General features: G+C 33.6%; 1 protein-coding gene and 1 pseudogene across 4 annotated transcripts; both read left to right on the forward strand.

Moving 5' to 3' along the window:
* Positions 1–5,592: 5,592 nt before the first annotated feature.
* Positions 5,593–6,910, forward strand: LOC147566872 (uncharacterized; annotated as a pseudogene).
* Positions 6,911–9,283: 2,373 nt separating this feature from the next.
* On the forward strand, positions 9,284–14,543 carry LOC147566873 (uncharacterized). 4 transcript variants are annotated; one of them, XM_086653427.1, is made up of 13 exons: positions 9,319–9,344; positions 9,439–9,609; positions 10,470–10,554; positions 11,085–11,136; positions 11,256–11,276; positions 11,363–11,416; positions 11,669–11,719; positions 12,166–12,228; positions 12,806–12,871; positions 13,026–13,064; positions 13,465–13,587; positions 13,738–13,830; positions 14,144–14,543. In XM_086653427.1, exons 2-13 carry the CDS (start codon positions 9,528–9,530, stop codon positions 14,399–14,401), a joined length of 987 nt encoding a protein of 328 aa, XP_086509553.1. In that variant the 5' UTR covers positions 9,319–9,344; positions 9,439–9,527; the 3' UTR covers positions 14,402–14,543. The 4 variants fall into 4 exon arrangements, with proteins under 4 accessions (XP_086509554.1, XP_086509553.1, XP_086509555.1 ...); XM_086653428.1 differs by lacking the exon at positions 11,256–11,276 and having other exon boundaries at positions 9,284–9,344; positions 11,341–11,416; XM_086653426.1 differs by lacking the exon at positions 9,319–9,344 and having other exon boundaries at positions 9,379–9,609.
* Positions 14,544–15,039: the final 496 nt, after the last annotated feature.

The following is a 15,039-nucleotide window of genomic DNA, read 5'->3' on the forward strand; positions in this document are numbered from 1 at the left end:
TCTTCCTCATTTCTTTCTCTCTCTAAAAATTTAAAAATTTCTAATCTTATTCTTCATCTCTTTCTCTCTCTAAAAGATTAGGAATTTCTAATCTCCTTCTTCATTTATTTCTCTCTCTAAAAGATTAAGAACTTCTGGGACATATTTCATGCTCTTCATCTCTTTAAAAGATTAAAAATTTCTGATCTTCTTCTTCTTTTATTTCTCTCTCTAAAAGATTAAAAATTTATGGCGTATGAATGTTTAGTTGTTATCTGTACTGTGTGTTAGTTTGTGTACAATACATGGCAAAATTTCTAATACGTTGTTAGACGGTCAGTAAAATATTATGTGTACAGTACATTACAAAATGTAGAGTACATTTCTCAGTTCCCGCTATACTACCAAGTTCCTGCTACCTGTGTTTGTGCATTGGACACACTAGATTCTTTCTCGGGGAATATTGAAATGTAATGTGTACAAAAATATTTACTATACATTGATAAGTTTTAGATATCATTTTTCATTACATATCTTTCGTCGTGCTCTTATTAAGAAGGATTGTGTACAATACATATTTGTATTTTCTGTACATTTTAAAATGTACATTAGACCATGAAAGCTTTTACAGAAAGTTCCCCCCTTTACATAGTCTTCAAATCGACCAATGTTATCTTTAGTCGAAGTTGTAATACTTTGTACCAAAACAAAGTTATCATTCAATCCAATACAACATATTTGTATTTACTGTACATTTTAAAATTTACAGTACTATTTGTATTGGTCGTACATTTTAAAATGTACATTAGGCCATGAAAGGTCTTACAGAAAGTTCTCCGCCTCACATAGTCCTCAAATCGACAATGTTATCTTTAGTCGAAGTTGTAATACTTTATACCAAAACAAAGTTATCATTCATCCCAATACTACATATTTGTATTTATTGTACCTTTTAAAATTTACGGCCAGTAAAGTATTATGTGTATAGTACAGTGCATGACAAAATTTACAATAAGTTGTTAGATGGTTAGTAAAGTATTATGTGTATAGTACATTACAAAACGTATAGTACACTCTTCAGTTTCCGTTATACTATCAAGTTCCTGTTACCTGTGTCTGTGCACTGAACACACTACAATTTAAAGATGATGAATATTTCTCTTAAAGATGTACAACTCTATTCCTTAACAAAGTTATCATGGAAACCCTATAATCCAGTTCACACGTGTGAAGACTTCATCACCGGTATACGCAAACCTCGACCAATGTTATCTTTAGTCGAAGTTGTACAACTCTATACCTTAACAAAGTTATCATGGAAGAATATTGTACATATTGTTATTTCCTATACATTATAAAATTTACAGTAAATAAATGTTTATCCTGTACATTTTAAAACGTAAGCTAGACCATGAAAGGTTTCACAAACAGTTTTCCCTTCACATAGTCTTCAAATCGATTAATGTTATTTTTAGTCGAAGTTATACAACTCTGTATTTTAACAAAGGTATCATGGAAGTCTATAATACATATTGTTATTTTCTGTACATTATAAAATTTACAGTACATAATTGTATGTCCTGTACATTTTAAGATGTAAGCTAGACCATGAAAGGTTTCACAGATAGTTTTCCCTTCACAAAGTCTTCAAATCGATTAATGTTATCATTAGTTGAAGTTGTACGACTCTGTACCTTAACAAATTTATCATGAAAGTCTATAATACATATTGTTATTTCATGTACATTATAAAATTTACAGTACATAATTGTATGTCATGTACATTATAAAATTTACAGTGCATAATTGTAAGTCATTTTTCTTCTAGTTTGGTCCCCCCCAAATTTTTCTTTCTACGAACAACCACCTAATGTGGGGTGCAAACTTCTATATGGAGTACATTTGAAAATGTACTGTAGATTTTCCAATGTGTTGTACATTTTAAAATGTGGAGTACATTAGAAAATGCACTTTTCAAAATGTGAGTTGCAAACTTCTATGTGGAGTACATATGAAAATGTATTGTACATTTTCGAACATAATGTACATTTGCGAATGTACTACACACAAATTTACTAATGTACTCCACATTTGCGAATGTACTGTACACACATTTGCGAATGTTCTGCACATTTGCGAATGTACTGTACACACATTTGCGAATGTTCTGCACATTTGCGAATGTACAACACATTTGGGAATTTACTGTACATTTACAAATGTACACTGTTAACGCTTTATAAACTAAGTCAGGATATGTATCATATTTCAAATTTCGCACAATAACCTACTATTTAAGTTTCACCAAAGCATATTGTTCCAAAACATGCATTCGTTTATAGTACATTATAGGTGTGTTAGTACATGAGCAAAAATACATTAAATAAAAAGTGGTACTAAGCGAATATATAAACTTAATACAACACCACCATTTAAGACACTTCATCTTGAATTCTCTTTCTCCATCCCTCTTGAGACTCATTCATATCATGTAAGTCATACTGTTGTTGTGTTCTTTGGCTTAGTCACGATAGCGGTAGTGGACTCCTCATGTGCTTACTGTAAAAGAGGAACATTCAGTGGTAAATACATCTCTAATAGCACCATCTAATAAAATATGTACAGGGAATACAACAAAGACTAACACACATTCATTTACATTTCAAATATAGCATACACAGAAATACTTTCCAAGAACAAACATGTGTACAGAGAACAAAACCTTGTAAAATCTTTGTCAGTGGACAAACTATGTACGAGGAACAAACTGCCTACAATACAATAGTTAGAAGAACTTACCTAGAACACAATAGCATACTCATAATTATACCCGGGAACAAATATGTGTAGAAGGAACAAATTAGTGGTCAGGAACAAACATGTGTATAGGGAACTAAATTGATGGTCAGGAACAAACATGTGTACAGGGAACTAAACCTTGTACAACCATGTTCAAAGAACAAACTATGTACAGGGAACAAAAATATGTACTGGAAACTGCCTAGAATATAATAGTTAAGCATAAATTGCCTAGAACACGATAGCATACTCAGAATATTTGAGACAGTTCATCTTCAATTCTCTTTCTCTATCCCTCTTGAGACTCATTCATATCATGTTAGTCATACTGTTTCTTATTATTTGGCTTAGTCACAATAGAGGTAGTTGACTCCATTTTTATACTGTAACTTTATTTATTAGAGGTACATAATATTATATACTGTAACCGAAATATAATCTTAGTAAGTGGGTATGTATACAGGAAACTATTTACCGGGAAGTAAACAGTTTACAGTTCAGGAAACTATGTACCGAAAAGATCATACCGAAAAGTTTTGTTGGATTTAGGTTTCCCTGGTAAAAATAAAACATAAATTTTTTGTCAGATTTAGGGTTCTTAAATAAAATGAAAGAAGAAATCTTTTTCAGATTTAGGGTTCTTAAACGAACTAAACTGGAAATTTTCTAAGTTTTAGGGTTCTTAAATAAAAATCAAACACAAAGTTTCTTCGATTTAGGGTTTTGAAATAAAAATCAACCAGGAAAGATTCTCAAATCAAACGAGAAAGTTAATATGGTTTTGGTTATGTTGATGAGAGAGAAGGAGAAATCCATTTTTAACAGACTCAAAACCCCATCTAGAAGTTTCTTCCCCAAATCAGCAAAAAATTTTCTTTTTCGATTATGAAGAAAAACAAAAAGAAGATGTTTAAGATCTAAGTGGATACTTACAGTTTTGAGTGTTTCTTCCACAAATCCAGGTAGCATTGAAGGAGATTAACTTCTTTGAAGTTTTTTTGAAGCTTCCACTGTTGCAGTAATGAAAGTCAAAAAAGATGTGGGAAGAAGAAAGGTTTTTGGAGAGAGAAAAAATCAACTGGTGAAGAGATGTGGGAAGAAGGAAAATGGTTTTCCAAAACTGAGCAGTGTGGGTAGTAATTAATGGAGATGGGACGGTTGCTTTAAGGGGTCTTGGTATATTTCAATGGCATTTCCGTGATTACTGGAAAAATCAAGGTTGTTTTTTATTTTCGATTTGAAAGCCTGGCGCCATGGACCTGCAGCTTATTGTTTCTCTGACGTGGGCTGGGTTCTTATACTTGGGCCAATTTTGGGCGTTTTGCCCAACTCCTCAAAACAAAAAGGCAACTTCATTGTGTTAGGAAACTTCCCAACTAATAATTTTTTATTCTCAAAACTGACTTGTAATCTATAGATAATATTGATTTTTTATTAAATTGTACCCCAAAACGAATTTTAGACAACAACATATACATAAAACGAATTTTACACCAGACATAATAAAACGAATTTTTTATTATGTTACTCATAATCCAATTTTATTACTTAGTATTTACTAAACCACATTAATTAAGACAATTAATTGTTCCCTGATTTACTATGCAAATTAATGTATACAGAAATAGTAAACTACTTTACTCTTTAAGAAATAACTTTTTATGTGATTAGGAATTCTAACTAAATCTAATTTTTTTTTTAATTAATCTTTAGAAATAGGCACTATAGTATAAATATTGGTCTTATACAACCAATTTTATTCATAACTTCAATACTAGTAAAATTAAATCTTCACTAGTGTTTCATAAAGATGGCATTCGGGGAAAAAAGAACAAGGGATGATATTGAAATTTCATCATCACAGGTGAATAGTGTTAATCAAGAAGGCAATATTCATAATTTAGACGATGAATCTGATGAAGACGAAGTTCATGTTGATAATAGTGTTAATCAAGAAGGCTCGAAAACTAATATCAGTAAACAATCACGCGTCACAAAAGAAGATTTGATATCCAAACCTTTACTTAACGAAATAATTGTTGATGGTACTAATCCATAAAAAAATCCTGGAGGGTCAAAGAGTTGGACTTGCAAACATTGTTGTGGTAATTTCACTAGTTCATATACACGTATTCATTCCCACTTTTTGGTGTTGAAGTTGGAAAAAAAGCTGGAATTAAGCGTTGTGATGCATTAATGAAGAATAGAGATTTGTATGAGAAAGTCCGTAACAGAGTTTATGAAGCTGAAAAAAAAGGAATTTCTTCTTCACTAAAAAACTCTACACTCACAAAACCAAAGCAATCATTATCAGGTAACAGCAATTAATAGTTGACATGAAAGTGATGAAGGGGTTGTGTGTAAACGGAATTCCTTTTAATGTTTTGAGAAATCCTCAATTTCATGAGATGGTAACAGCAATTAATAGAGCTCCTAAAGGTTACAAAGCTCCATCTTATGAAAAAGCAAGAACTACTTTATTAGATGAATGCAAAAGAAATATTGAGAAAGATATGACACATGTCAAAGATACATGGTATTCTCATGGAGTTTCTATTGTTTCAGATGGTTGGACTAATATGAAACATCAACCTTTGATCAATATAATTGCAGTAAATAGTCGAGGTGCCATGTTTTTGTATGCTCAAGATTTCGAAGGGATAGAAAAAACAGGTTTAGCAATTTCAAAATTTTTACTTAAAGCGATTGAAGAGGTAGGATCATCAAACGTGCTACAAGTAGTGATGGATAATGCAGCTAACTGCAAACTTGCCGTAAGGAAGTTGAAAAGGTACACAAACATATTTTTTGGTCTCCTTGTGTAGTTCATACTTTAAACCTTATTTTCAAAGATATGGCAAAAGCGTTTGACTGGTTTACAGCTACTTATAGAAGAGGAAATAATATTGTTAAATACTTTATAAATCACACACATGCTTTAGCTATATTTAGGAATCATTCGAAACTAGAGCTTCTAAAAGTAGCAAAGACTAGATTTGCGTCGCATTATATATTGTTAAAGCGACTTGTTGATTGTAGAGAGGCTCTTGCAACCACTGTTGTTGTTAAAACATGGAAAGATCTAGTAAAAAGTGGAGATGATCACACAAGAAAGTTAGGTCCATTAGTTACAGAAACTATTAATAGTGAAGAATTTTGGGATGATGTGGAAAACATAATACGGATCACCAAGCCGATATATTTTCAAATCAAATTTTGTGACGGAGAAGGTCAAAAAATGGGTGAAATTACGAAAGGATGGATAATATGCTTGGTGAAATAAAAGATATTATGAGAGAGGGAAATCATGCAGACAAGTACCCTCAGATTGAAAAAATGGTGCTTGAAAGATGGGAAAAAATGAATATTCCAATGCATTGCCTTGGATTTGCTTTAACACCACGATATTATGATCCTCGGTATCTTGCTACACCTGCACCAGGGGGTACTACTAGGAAGAGTCCAAATCAAGACAAAGAAGTTATGATGGGTGTTATGGAAGCATTTGAAAAAATAGCAGAAGATGAAAAAGAGTCAAGACCGTTCCGTGAACAATATGCAGTATTCCATTCAAGAAAGGGGATGTACGCTATGGTAGCTGCCCAAACTGATGTTGTGACCATGGATGTTATTGATTGGTGGTCAACATATGGCTCAGAAACTCCAGAGCTTGTAGAAGTGGCAAAGAAGGTAAATTGGTATTATTATTTTTAATGTAATTATTTTTCATTGTTAATTTATTTGTTCGTTTATTTTATAGGTATTGGCCCAACCTATTACTAGCTCATCGGCTGAAAGAAATTGGAGCACATATTCATTCATTCATAGTGTGAAGAGAAATAGGTTGAATTCCGATAGAGCTGATAAATTGGTATACATTCACTCTAACATTCGTCTCCAATCTCGATTCTCTGAAAGTTACAAGGATGGTCCGTATAAGAAGTGGGACATAAATCTTGAACACAAACATATAGATGATTCAATTGTGAGGCTAGAAGATATGCGTTGGAAGTCTCTTGAGGATGTGGTTGTTGAAGATGATAATGAAGATGAAGAGATACCATCCAACGCTACGAGCGGATCCAATTTCATATCAAATTTTGCAAGGGGAAGTAGTTCAAAAGGCAATTAAAAGACGACTTAAGACTAATTGTTTGAGTTTTTTATGCTAGGTTTTTATGTTTCATTCAATTTTATATTTTATTTTCGAACATTAATTAAATTACTAGGTACAAATTTCTCTACATAGTTTATTTTAAAATATTTATAAATTAATCAAATTGGTAAAGTTTGCTTTCATATATATATATATATATATATATATATTTGAATTATTGAGCGTACCGAAATAACGTACCCTAGCGAATTGTGTACCGAAAAAGCGTACCGAAAAAGTATACCCTAACGTACCGAATACTCTCAACCCAACGTACCGCGTACCCGTACCCGTACCACGTACCGGAACGTACCGCGTTCCAGGCAACCTTGTTCTAAACATTACAGTTTTCAAATGATAACCATAATATTTTATGTTGAGCACAAGTGAATGTTGAGAATATTTTATGATTTACAACTTTTGTTCACTTTTTTTGTTGTTTTCTTTTATATAGACCCGACACCTAAATTATTGTATCTTAAACCTATAGTTTCTTTTGTAAAGGAAGGTGATCTTTTTGGCTTAGTCGTTTTACTATTAACTAGGTATCTCTTGCGTCCTGCGGGCGTGGTCAATCCCGTCAGGCTTACGCTAGTCGTCAAGCACAATGAATTTAAACATTCAGTGGAGTGCATGTAACACAATGCCTACCTAAATTGTTGCATGCACTCGGTGAATATTTAAACTCGTTGTGCTTGACGACTGGCGTACAACGGAATTGACCGCGCCCACAGGGCACGGGAGATACCTAGTATTATATAAAACGCAATGGTGTTTTTTACTTTTTTAGGTGGACCATAGATTTATGTTTTGAATATTCGCCTCCGTTAGATTGTAATCTGACTTTTTCTTATCTAGCAGTTTAGATACATCTCACGTTCTTATATACAAACTACACATTAAACTTTCTTCTTTTTCACGTATTTCTCTCTCCCACCAATCTCTCCCATTACTTAATTAGTTGGAGAAATTTGGGTATAACTATTAACTACCCAATTTTCACACGATTATCTTTCTTGTATATTTCTCCAAACTCCCTTGAATTTCTCTATGCAATTAAGTAGTTCATTTTCTTCTTCTCCGTCATTTGATTTTTTTAAGTTCTGATTTTCTTATTTTCAGGTTTACACCAATCTTCACATGTATTACACGAAGGTGTTAGCCAAAAATGATCTACCACGTCTTTAAGACGTCGTAGATATATATATGTACTACACTCTATTTGGTTGAGAACCCACTCAAAAGAGGAAAATGAGTCAATTAAAAAAGTTGTTTAAAAGATAATAAGTTAAGAGTATATGTTACCGAGTCTTGGGATTGGAAGAAGGACTGCAAGTAAAATGATGCGAGAGTGAATATTTGGAAAGTGGAACTATTAGAATCATTATAAGTCATTGCAAACGATAACTTGGGATTAATACGAAATAGCTCTACATGTTATCATTTCCGAGAAATATATGAGGTTATTTGGGGATGATTTTCCTTTAACATTGAAGATTGTAATATTCCAAGTTCAGCTAAAAGGTTTTCAAGAATTTAAGTTATCCGAGTGACTGTCATGTAATTTCGTCAAGTTAAAGAACTTTTTAATAATTGGATACTAAAAAGGTCCTGTTGGTACTTGCTGAGGTTCAATTGAAGAAAAAAAACTTAAATCCCAAGATTTTTTCAAAGAGAGATAAAAGAAGGACGCGGAAGGGAGAGTTTAGGGATGAAAATTAGTGGTGGCCATGGGTTTCAATCCACTAAGGTTTTGATGAGCTTGACCAAAGCTTGACCGAGATAATATGTTGGATGAAGGTTTGTGGATGACACAAAGTCCCCAATCACACCGTTGTTAGCGTGATATAAGTACCTATAAATAATTTAATTGAAGTTATTGGATTAGCATAGAATCTTCAGTTGTAGAGACGGTGGCAATGTGTCATCTTGGTTCAAGTCACAGTGACTTTGTGTCATTCAACTTCAAACTTATATGTTTAACAGAAAGACCATAACATTCATATCTTGGTTCAAGTCATAGTGACTTCATGATATGAGGGACTTCAAAGAATATCTTAAATTTTACTTATTGTGTTACGTTTGAAAGTTGAATGAATGTCTTTATTATATGACAAGTTTATACAGGATTAACCAGTCCAATTTACACATAAGATTCTGTCAGATATTTTTTTTGTCTCGTCTGTATATCGTCACGACGTACTCTTTGCCATTTTAGGGGCACGGGGAGTTACATGACGTGGTAAATGTCAATGTTCTTGGGGACTAAAAATAAAAATGAGAATTGTCATGGGCTATTACCCAATTAACCATAAGAACCAAGGACTCCTTGAAAAGAAACCAACTATTAACCAAACAACCATTAAAGAGTCATGAGTCATGACTGCCCACATCCCACAGCAACTGACTGGTAGGTTTTTCTTGCGTTTACTCTTTCTGTCTCTCTCTCTCTCTCTCTCTCTCTCTCTCTCTCTCTATCTATAACAACGGTTTACTTGTTACAGAAGAAAATCTTCAATAAATCTGGACACAGAGATAGTGAGAGACCAAAAGTTATAGGAGCAAATGAAAACAGTGGCCTAAATTGTGATCAATGTCTTCTCTGCAATTTTTGGTCTTACTACTCTCCATCTCCATCCCTTTTTCATCTTCTATTCCTTTCATTGTATTTCATGGTACCAACTATCTCTATCTCTATCTCTCTTGTAATTTTGATGATTACTTGATTCAGTTGGAACTATAGCTTTTCTTATTATACACTTCATTTATTCTTAATAGTAAGATATTCAATTTGTTGACTTTTAAAACTTTAGGGAGTCTAAATTTTGGAATTCATATTTGTTATTTGAATGATTAATTGTTTGAGCTAAGATGTCAATTTCAAACTATATTAATTTCAGTTTCGCGTGGAGCTTCCTTTGGTTGAGTGATAACATGTATGTTTCTGTGTCTTACTATTTATGTGACAAGTACAGGAGAGACTAGAGTTCGAATCTTACTGTTTCTGAAAAAAGAAAAAGAATAATTAGTTCCCCCTTTTTGTGACTCGGGGGTTTTCTCAACTTAACATGTTGAACTGAAATTCTATGCTATTCAATTGCTGCTTCTCCCATGGAATTACTATAGTAGATCACCCCCCTTATTATGCTTACACCACAAATGTCTTACACTTCCGTTACACCTCAAGTATCAGGCAGTTAAATCGGTTTAGAGTGAATCAATGTCTCTTACAGAAGTCAAGATAGTTCCTATAAAAACTATCCTATGTTTTGTTTTATTAATAATGCTAGGTTGACACAAAAATGAACCCGTAAATCTCATCATTGTCTCCACTGACTCGAGATTTGGAGATGTTGATCTTTATTAAGTGTTCAGAATGAACTCTTAGATGGTCTTGTGTTCAGATTTGTATTAAAAAATGTGTACATCTAACATATTGTTGTTGTGATTAAGTTCTACCTAAAAATCTTGTCGTTGTTTATAGGAAAAGTTGGTTCTTGATCAGAGATTGATATTTCTAGTAACCTTCTGACAGGCATCAGCGACAAATGCACCAGCAGAGGTGTTTCACATTTCACAGAGCTTCTGAACCGCTGGTCTGGCTCTAAAGGAGTTTGCGTGTACGATAAAAAAATATTTCATCTTATGATTCTTATTTGTAGTTAATGTGATATCAAAAATGAAACATCATAAATCTTATTAGGTGATAATGTTTAACCCACTATATGAACATGTTATCACATTAAAGGAACTTATGCAATAGTTCGGAGCTGAATAATTTCTCATGATCCATTTCTAAGGTTTCGTGAATGAGATTGGGCAATAAGAGAGTGTTGATAGGAAGAATTTTCTAGGGGGCTGCTAACTTTCTCGTCGAGAAAGGACAAGCGTACTTTAGATGATGCATATGGGGTTAGTACGCATTTGGTTTAGGTAAATGGGTCATTCAAGATGAATTCACATACGTTGTGAAAGAGGTTTATCAAATCTGTCAAAAAGATTTGATAAACCGAATAAGTGCATTAGATCAGTTGTACTCAAGTTTTCTACCTCTGAGCAAATATAAGTGATAATAAGAAAAATTAAAAGTCCTAGTTTTCTTTCTATACTGAATAATCGAACCCTCTGTTTGTCATGCTTCTTTTCGTAGAGAAATCGGAAATGGAGCATGGGATTCCTGGTTTATGCCCTTTGAGAAACAGGTGAAAACCAAGTTACCAAAAATCTCAAAGATTATGAATGAATATATTTCCATTTCTCACCTAGTTTTTTCTTTTGAAGTTGTTCTCACCTAGTTCAACATTATGTTGTATTTTTGCAGACAGCAATTGCTTGTGATAAGGTGGTAAAGATGTTGGCGTCTTTCCGGTCTAGTGTTCGATTGTGAACTCATTTTTTTTCATGAGAACTTACTTGCTTAAAATACAGGTGAAGAAAATGAAAGAGCTCAGTGATGGATATGACATAGTTGGTCTATCACAGGTAATTGGTGTAATAGATTACAACACTGCACCACTTCAGTTTGGGAATAATGTTTTCGTAGTTCGATGTTCCTAGCTTCTAACCTCCTTGTTTAGAGTTTATTCCATATGTTATGTTCTAGCATTCGTCAATGAATAATTATCACCAATCAAGCAATAATTTTCTTTCCTACTTCAGATTTATTTTATCTTTTGCCCTCTGAAACATGAAGATATTGACATTTGTATCCCAAAATTTTCTCTTTCGTTTCAGGGGAACTTGATAGGAAGAGCTGTTATTGAACTTTGTGATGGAGGACCCCCTGTAAGATTTCTCAACTTACCAAGAGAATGCCTATTTGGTATTTATCCCTATACATGATTGGGGATGTTGGTTTGTTAAAATTTATCTCCTCCCATGAAGATCACCATTTTAAAAGTTCGCCTAGTTCAAGAACTTATAACTCCTTCTATCATACTTGCAAGCGGTTTTTATGTAAACTTTGATGATCGAGGAGGCTTAGAAATGACTGGTTCATAAATGTTATGATCTCGATTGGGAAATATGGGAAGAAAAGATCCACAAAAGTACTTGGTCCTTAGATTAGAGAGTACTGTTTTTTATAGTGTTGGTTACTTGGTTGTCAATGCTTCCTTACTATGAAACTTTTATCTTTACTATAAACACATGCTGATGTGCCATGATAATAGAGTTGCTTAGTAGGGGTCTAGCGGCCTCACACTGAATTTTGCTTTTTCGTACTTGTGCAGGTTAGGAACTTCATATCATTAGCAGGTCCTCATGCTGGTGTTGCTTCTGTGCCACTGTGTGGAGTAAGTGGTCTTTCACGCACCTTTCACCATTTAGATAGTCAATCCTTCTTAGAGTTCATATGGGTAGCAAATTTTCTTATTTATCAAAAAGAAACTTGGAGAGAGAGAAGTGCATAGCGTATAGCTTTTCTTGTAACTCTTGTTGAAGCTAATTCTTGTTCCATTCCATTTTTTCGGCACAAGCTAGGTGGTTGAAGCAAGTTTCTTAGAGCAAGACTTTGTTGGTTTTTTTTATAGCGATTTTAGCAATGACTAATGTTTTTAGCCAGCTATTCGCGCGAGATTGAAACCACCATCATTTTGATATACTTCTTGTATAGAATAGTACTTATGGTTAGATTCATTTATCTTCCTAAAACTCACACCATAAGTATTGAATTTTGGTTTTGGTATAAACTCGCTCTAACAAGAATGTTAGTATGGAAATAATTTGTCGTTCCGGTGAAAATATGTTGACGTTCAGTGCAATTATTAAACCGTTTGCTCAATATTCAGCCGTTGTTCATTTAATGTAGGTGACTTCTCAGTTGATTTAAAACTTCCCCATTACTCAATAAAAACTTTTCAAGTTTTGCAGTCTGGAATCATGTGCATTATTGCGGACAACCTAATTAAGTTTGAGATCTACAGCAACTACATTCAGGTAATAGCATTTAAGCGTGCAAGATAATTTACCCTCAGTTATTCTGTAAACAAGATATTTTCTTCATGTCAATAATTGTCATACTTCATATCTTTATGATGTCTCTATGAGATTTTCAGCAAACAACCCTAACTTTTGTCTGACGGTGTATCAGGCTAACTTGGCTCCCAGTGGATATCTTAAAATTCCAACAGTAAGTTGATATTGGTTTGGTATAATAAGATATTCAGTTATAGAATAGGGTCATACAAGCTTTCTGCTTTTCACATAAGGTAAAGTTTCCGCTTTTCCCCATATTTTGTTGATTGTTCATTCATAGCTACTACTTTCCTTCCAAGCAACTGTAAAATTGATAACTATCACAACTAGAATGCCATTCAAATACGAAAAGTTGTGTTTCTTTCAATGATAGTTCATAGACATTAGATAATATGCTCGCGCAAAACCAACCTGGTTCTTCGTGTTCTTCCATGGTTTGCTTATATTTGCATTTGTTCACTTGGGTATTGTATTTCATAAAATGTTTTTGTAGATATCAACTAACCCAAACTCTTCTAGGAACTAATTGGGACGACCGACCTTTCAAAATGTAGGATATTCCTGCCTACTTGAAAGGATGTAAGTTTCTTCCAAAGCTTAACAATGAACTGCCGAATGAGAGGAACTCAACTTACAAGGAACGGTTTACAAGCTTACAGAATTTGGTGCTTATTATGGTGAGTTGTAAAAGATTTCTCCGTTCTCTTGTTTTCTTCAAACCCTAGCAACTGACATGGAACATGCATTTCAACCATCAATCATACTGCTCTAAAGATCCTATTGAATCGCACTGATTATGTCAAAACTGTGGTTGTTGTTTCAATCAGTTTGAGCATGATGCAGTTCTGGTACCGAAGGAGACTTCTTGGTTTGGCTATTATCCTGATGGAGCCTTTGATCCTATTTTGCCTCCTCAGGAGGTAAGCTTTAAGTTTGAGAACATAATACTACTGCGAACTTAAGTCGTTACTTCTTCCTTGTTTAGTCAGAACTTATTTAATTTCATGGAATCAAGAATTGTGTTACAATACTTCAAGATTTTATACTTTATCTCAGTCGAAATGTTATATAAGTTCATGAAAAGTATTTTCGACATTTCACTCCCATCATATAGATTACGTGTAGTTTATGGCACATTTGTCGATAAAAGGCTCAAACGTACAAGAGAATGTAGAACCTGCAAGTACTCAATTTCCATTTTTTGTGGTTTGATAAGTTGTGCTACACGTGCAGACGAAATTATACATAGAAGACTGGATTGGTTTGAGAAGCTTGGATGAAGCTGGGAAGGTAAAATACATAAGGGTGCCAGGATCACATCTTGGCATATCTCAAGGTGATATGAAGAAGTATGTAGTGCCTTACTTGAAAGACCAACAAGCAACAAATACCAAATTTGGAGAATCATATTATAGGTTCCTCTCGTCAATCTCGACAATGACTAGAGAATTGATTGGCCTTGACTCTGATCAACCACTGCTTCACAAATGATACATATTCCATTCATTTAGAATAATTAGTCTATACTCTATACCACATCTTAAAAAAAAAACATGCAAGTAGAATTATTTTATCATATTGATTGGAATAAGTGATATTTATTAGTAGTTTGAATGAATCTTTTGGGCAAACAGTGAATGATTCCAGCAGATAGACTATAAACTATTTCTCTTCTTGGTAAGCTAAACCTATATGACTTTAGGAGAAAATTCATTTGGCATTGATTTTCTTTCCAAGGTTTGTAGATCATTCTCACAAAAAAACATCTCCGTCTAAAACTGACATCTACAAGTTTTGTTTGTTCCACCATTTCTCGATGGGTCGTTACTTTCCAAAGCTGCTCATTTCTATTTTCTCTGCATTGTGGCAAAAAATGGATTATACTTATTCTCTCAAACTTGAGTTTGAGATTTATGAATGGGATTCAGGGTACCTAAACCTCGAAAAACTAAATTGCAATGAATACTAAAACCTAAATAAGAGGTTTAGAGACCCAACTCCTAGTCTAATGTCAGTTCGATCGAACACTTCTTCAATAGGTGCATCACGATTTAATCCTGCACTTTTTCAGTTCCCAACCTATACCAAAGAACTATCAGCATACACAATTACCCCCAACATGCACAAGC

The sequence above is a fragment of the Eschscholzia californica genome, unplaced genomic scaffold, assembly GCF_041429995.1.
Source record: "Eschscholzia californica isolate CP2 unplaced genomic scaffold, dmEscCali1.0.p SCAF_1, whole genome shotgun sequence".
Lineage (NCBI taxonomy): Eukaryota > Viridiplantae > Streptophyta > Magnoliopsida > Ranunculales > Papaveraceae > Eschscholzia > Eschscholzia californica.

What these genes read in the sequence shown, in the direction of transcription:
- LOC147566873 (XM_086653427.1), top strand. Translation starts at nt 9,528, where the DNA reads ATGTCTTCTCTGCAATTTTTGGTCTTACTACTCTCCATCTCCATCCCT. An exon ending in ACATAGTTGGTCTATCACAG is followed by an intron (nt 11,417 to 11,668) that starts GTAATTGGTGTA and finishes CTTTCGTTTCAG; the next exon opens with GGGAACTTGATAGGAAGAGC. An exon ending in TCTACAGCAACTACATTCAG is followed by an intron (nt 12,872 to 13,025) that starts GTAATAGCATTT and finishes ACGGTGTATCAG; the next exon opens with GCTAACTTGGCTCCCAGTGG.